The sequence below is a fragment of the Pogona vitticeps genome, chromosome 2, assembly GCF_051106095.1.
Source record: "Pogona vitticeps strain Pit_001003342236 chromosome 2, PviZW2.1, whole genome shotgun sequence".
Classification (NCBI taxonomy): domain Eukaryota; kingdom Metazoa; phylum Chordata; class Lepidosauria; order Squamata; family Agamidae; genus Pogona; species Pogona vitticeps.
In genome coordinates this window covers 197,571,831-197,577,319 of record NC_135784.1, presented here as the reverse complement: position 1 = coordinate 197,577,319, position 5,489 = coordinate 197,571,831, and the positions used below count along the sequence as shown (strand labels likewise).

Sequence of the window (5,489 nt, the reverse complement as noted above, 5' to 3'; positions counted from 1 at the left end):
GGATTTGATCTTAGAGACGGGACTGCAGCCTAAGGTTTAGAGTCATTTATGTCTTAACCTGGCCAGACATCTAATTAATTCATTCATTAATTCAAACTGCCTTCAGAATAAAGATTCACAAGAAAGGCATTGAAATGCCAAACCAAAGCTACAAAGCATGCTACCTGCTTGTTTCTCATGAGAAGAGAACTCTCTCTGGAAAAGACCCTGATGTTGGGAAAGTGTGAAGGCAAGAGGAGAAGAGGACGACAGAGGATGAGATGGTTGGACAGTGTCATCAAAGCTACCAACTTGAATCTGACCAAACTCCGAGAGGCAGTGGAAGACAGGAGGGCCTGGCGTGCTCTGGTCCCTGGGGTCAGGAAGCGTCAGACACGACTTCACAACTAAACAACAACCTGCTTGCTAAAATGAATTTCTGTTCACTATCTAAAAGCATTCAATGATCACATGTTAAAAAGTCAATTTAGGTGCATGGATGTTCCAGTGAAAGTTTCTTGTGACGCGTTGTCAACCTTTAAAGTGCCACACTATCCCCCCCTCTTTCCCCCTCTAAGCCCCTTTAATTTTTTGCCAACATCTTGCCACGAGTGTTCAACTGACAGCACGCACGGGTTTGCTGCCGTGTGAAGCAGCAGTGACACGCGGGTAAGGCGGGGACCAGGTGAGATTAACGACGCGCCGGAGCCGAGAAGGCCGGCGGTTCTCTTCGGCCAGGCGGGCAGAGCTGAAGGCTCCTCCGGCCGGGCGCGCCCTCGGGCCGCGGGCGCTCCCTCCAGGCGGGGCGACTCGCTTGGGCGGCGGGCAGGGCCCTCCTCGGGCAGCCGGTCTTCCCCGCCCCCGCCCGGCAGCTCCCCGCTGACGACACCGGCCGGCTCCTGCCCTGGGCCAGGCCCCTCCCTCGACGGGGAGCCCTCTGGGTTTGCTGCGCCCCCGGCATTCGCAAGCGAGGTTGAGGAATCGCTCGTTCGCTCGCTCGGGCGAGCCTCCGCCGCGTCTCCACCCGTTCCTTTCAGGCACGGCAGCTGCAAAGGGCGGCCCAGGTGCGCGGAGAGCGGCCGGAGGCTCAACCTCTTGCGAGGAGGGTGTTTTGTTTTTTAACCCTAGCCGTCGCTTCGGGACCGTCGTGGACGGACAAGGACGGTCCTTTCCCCGCCTCGTCTGCGAGCTTGCGGTTCTCGGGTCATGAAGCGAACCCCACGAGTGCCCGGGACGCTCCCGGCGGGATTGCCGGCTGCCAGAGGGAGCCTCCGCTCGCCAGGTGAGGCGTCGCGCTTTCTGCCGCACGCCCGGTGGTGACTCCTGCCCGGCGCCCCATTCCCGCTCTCGCCTCATCCCAGCCACCAGGAACGTGGGCGGCTCGCCAGCTTGAGAGGACCCGATCCCGTTTGCCCGGACTCGTTAGGCGGCAAAACCAGACCACTGCTTTACGGTGTCCAGCGCCCGTCGGCGGCGCCGGCCATCCTTGGCTACCCGCAAGCGCAGCCGGGCAGGTCCGGCCACCCCGAGGCGCGCCTTCCTTCCAGCCCTGCGAGGTGGGGGTGGGGCGAAGGGACCCCCAGGGGCTTGAGCACCCATCACGTCGGACCGCGAAGCCTCCGGCGCGCTTTTCCCCCCTCCATCCCCGTTAACGCCCTGAGCGTCGCTAGCGGCGGAGAGACCCTCCTTCCGACGGCAGCCAGGCTGGCGCGCTCCCACCGCCCGGGCTGCCCGTGGTTCTCCCGGAGTCTGCCTGGACGACGACGCCGCACATGGCAGGGCCAGAGCCGGCGATGACGGTGGAGAGCCCCCAGTCGTCCACCTGCCTGGCAGGCCACACGAACACCGAGACGGGGCGACCTGCACTAGTGAAGGTGGAGCCGCCGCCGCCCCTTGGAGAGGGCTTGGAGCCGGAGCGGGAGCCGTCGGAAGAAGAGGCGGGGGCGGCGACGGCAACGGCAGCGGGGTCTCGGCCGGCGGGGCGGCGAAGGAAGCGGCCGGTGCAGCGCGGGAAGCCCCCTTACAGCTACATCGCCCTCATCGCCATGGCCATCGCGCACTCGCCGGAGCGGCGCTTGACCTTGGGCGGCATCTACCGCTTCATCACGGAGCGCTTCCCCTTCTACCGCGACGGGCCCCGCAAGTGGCAGAACAGCATCCGCCACAACCTGACGCTCAACGACTGCTTCGTCAAAGTGCCCCGGGAGCCCGGCCGGCCGGGCAAAGGCAGCTACTGGGCCCTCGACCCCCACGCCCGAGACATGTTCGAGAGCGGCAGCTTCTTGCGCCGCAGGAAGCGCTTCAAGCGCAGCGACCTCTCCACCTACCCGGCCTACATGCAGGAGGCGCCGGCCCAGCAGCCCCTCCGGCCTGCCCTGAGCGCGGCCTACGCGCCCTCCTCCTCTTCCTCCTCCTCCGGCGCCCTCTGCTACCCGTCCCCGCCGCCGCCGCCCCTCTTCGGCCTGGGCCCCCTCATGGCGCCGCCGGGCGCCGCCGAGCTGGCCCAGCAGCCGCCCACCCAGGACCTGGCCGCCTCGGCGGGCAACGCCTGCTCCTTTGCTGGGGCCGCGGCCTACGCCGGCCAAGGCTGCCCCCCAGGCCCGGGCCTCTCCAGAGCCCACAGCGGTGGCATCCCTTACTCCTATCCGGTGCCCGGCGCCCAGCAGCTCCAAGTGAACCAAAGCTCTTATGCCCAGAGTGGGGGCAACCACCTGTTTGGGGCCTCGGCTCGCCTGGCCATCCCTACCTCCCCACAGCTCAGTAGTGACACCATGGATTTCTATGGCCGGGTGTCTCCTGGCTCCTACAGTTCTTTGGCCCACGGCTACAATGCCAGCGGGCAGCTGGGCAGCTCTGGAGCCTACCTGCGGCACGCCACCTATTCCAGCAACATGGAACGATTTGTTTCGGCAATCTGAAGCCGAGGAAATTCTAGGATTGGGGAAACATGGCAAGGGAACACTGGAGGGGAGAAAGGCCTTTTTGGGGGGGGGGACAGCAGGGCAGCACGGTCTTATCCTATGCTTAGATTTATCAGGAGCAGGTTAGCTTGGCTGTAGTGTTCCCTTGCCAATGCAGTGTGGATGGCACTGGAGGCTCCAATCGGAACCATAGTTAAAGGACCCAAGGGGAGTCGGGTGCTGGAAACATGGTCTGTGGTTCTCAGCCACTATAACGACCGAAAGTGGAAAAGCCTAGTGCACTGTATGATATTAAGGATTGTGAGGCATGTGAGAGGCTGAAAGGGGAGCACAAAGAAGCCTTCTAAGGCACAACTGTTAATGTTGAAACACAACCTCTTCAGAGATGGAATTGCAACATTTTCAGGTTTTTCCTAGACTTAATCCTCTGCTTTATTTTGTGGGCTCTGTACTTTTCTCAAATAGCTGTAGTCTCAAATAGCAATAGGCATCACCTCTCTCTCTCTCTTTTCATTTTTTTTGCCCTAGTTGGATTACTGGCAAATTATGAATAACTGGTAGGTGTGTGCTTAATACCTTTGATTCCAAGTTTTCAGTGAGTCACAAATTCATTTGGACATAATACATACGGGATCAATGAATCACAGTTCCTTTGGGGTGCTTAAGATAAAATGCTCTTTATAGTTCGGTGTTCTTATGGCTCTGGGGATGCAATAAATAATGTTTGAAACATACTTTGTTGGATAGTTTTTCCTGATTGCGATCAGTATTTATAGAGGAGTGCATTTTTCTTACAGCAGGCGAAAAGAACCTGCTTCTACACTTCAGTGTGCTAATTATTCAGTGACTCCATTTGTAGCCTTTAGCCTCAAGTCAGATTTCTTGTGGGTTGTAGGGAATGTGTGGTTAGCAGCTGCAATAGTCAGAGGAGAATATGTTGGTTAACTCTTTGAAGATTAGATGCAGGAAAAATTCTAGTCCATTCCTTTGAGATCCTTTGTTCTGTGAAACATTCCTCAAAAGCAGAAACATCTTTCCTCATATACAGCATAATTAATCCTCTCTGTTGTCACTTTCTGTACTCAGAGGTTACTGTATAATTTTTAAATGATCTGTATAATAAGAAAAAAGAAAAGTCAACAAAATATTAGGGTGCAGCCCAGAGAGCTATACCTTTCCTTTAATACTAAGAATGCAATGGAAGATTGTAAGTTGCTGTGAGTCGCCATTTCTCACCTGCCCAGTGCCTGAATCTTCTACTGTACTTACCTTCCATTCTCCAGCCTTGTGGTAGCAAAGCATGTTTTTAAGTTTGCCTGTCTGCTGGTTTAGAATAAAGGGAGTGGAAAGAGCACTGGTGGAGTGGAATAGTACAAGATAGAGCTACACAAGCTGTCACTGCATCGTTCATGTTGAAATGGAGAATCAGGCTTTCTGGGTTTCAGCCCAGCAAAACCTAGCTTTAAAAGCGATCATTAGTACTGCTGTAGTCATGCATCCAATGAACTGAGTATTTTTCAGATAACACATTTGGATTCATATGTGCAGGGAAATAATGTTAATACTGTTTTAGCCTTAAGGGTTAGAGAATTATATGTTTCAGTGGTCCCACAAGTAAAAACTCCACAATCATATTTCTTAGTTCTTTCTCAGATTAAAAAAAGCCCAAACCTGCCCTTTTTGAGGAGAAGGGTTCCAGCTAGTCATTTAACTTTTCTATATGTAGAGAGTTTGTTACACCAGTGTGTTCAAACATACAGCTCCACACACATTTGCCACCAACTTGAAGAGGTGCAATCACAGGCGCGCTGGATCATAGCGCCCATATGGACCAGGCACCTAAAATGGAACCATATCATATGAATTCTCCAGTAGAGGAGAGAAAAGCTCAGAGGGACAGTCCTGGTGGGCGAAGCCACCCTGCAATTCAGCCATCAGTTTTCAATGCTGTTTCGTATGGATTTCTCAATTGAATATCCATTCACACTATGCACTGTGCATTTCTGATCTAACAGTGAGATTGACTAGAATGTGAGGCAGCGCTATTTTGGCTGGAGTTTGTTAAAGTTCATTCTTTTAAAATTTATACAGTGGTGTTCAAAGAAATACAATACATTTTTGCTATTAAATGTTTTTCTCTTGAGTTTCCTCCAGTTGGTTTTTCCAAGCAAAAGTCTGCCATCTGTGTTTTGTTAACCTTGTGCTTAATTGCATCACAGATCTCATTGTGTTTTTAGTACTAGGTGCTGGTATAGTCCTGGTTGCTGTCCTGGTAGCATGCTTTACCCATTTGATGGCAATAGTACATTGTTACACAGGTTTAGCCTACACACCTACACCCATTTATCTGGGAGTCAGAGACATGAGTCTATCATAGTATCTTCACCATATTGCTACTTCCACAGAAGGATGCACATGCTTTGTTTAAAAAAAAAATCCAGGGTACACAGCTATAATTCATTAACAATGTATAATTGATAACAAGCAGTTCTATTGTTTGATTTGTTTATATGTGATAAGTTTATTTCTTAGTATATTTGTGATTTATTTCATATTTATTTTATATTGGATGTAAACCACCCAGAGGAG

General features: G+C 53.1%; 1 protein-coding gene across 1 annotated transcript; it reads left to right on the top strand.

Moving 5' to 3' along the window:
• Positions 1–782: 782 nt before the first annotated feature.
• FOXE1 (forkhead box E1) lies at positions 783–5,043 on the top strand. Its single transcript, XM_072991904.2, has one exon. It carries the CDS (start codon positions 1,752–1,754, stop codon positions 2,895–2,897), a length of 1,146 nt encoding a protein of 381 aa, XP_072848005.2. The 5' UTR covers positions 783–1,751; the 3' UTR covers positions 2,898–5,043.
• Positions 5,044–5,489: the final 446 nt, after the last annotated feature.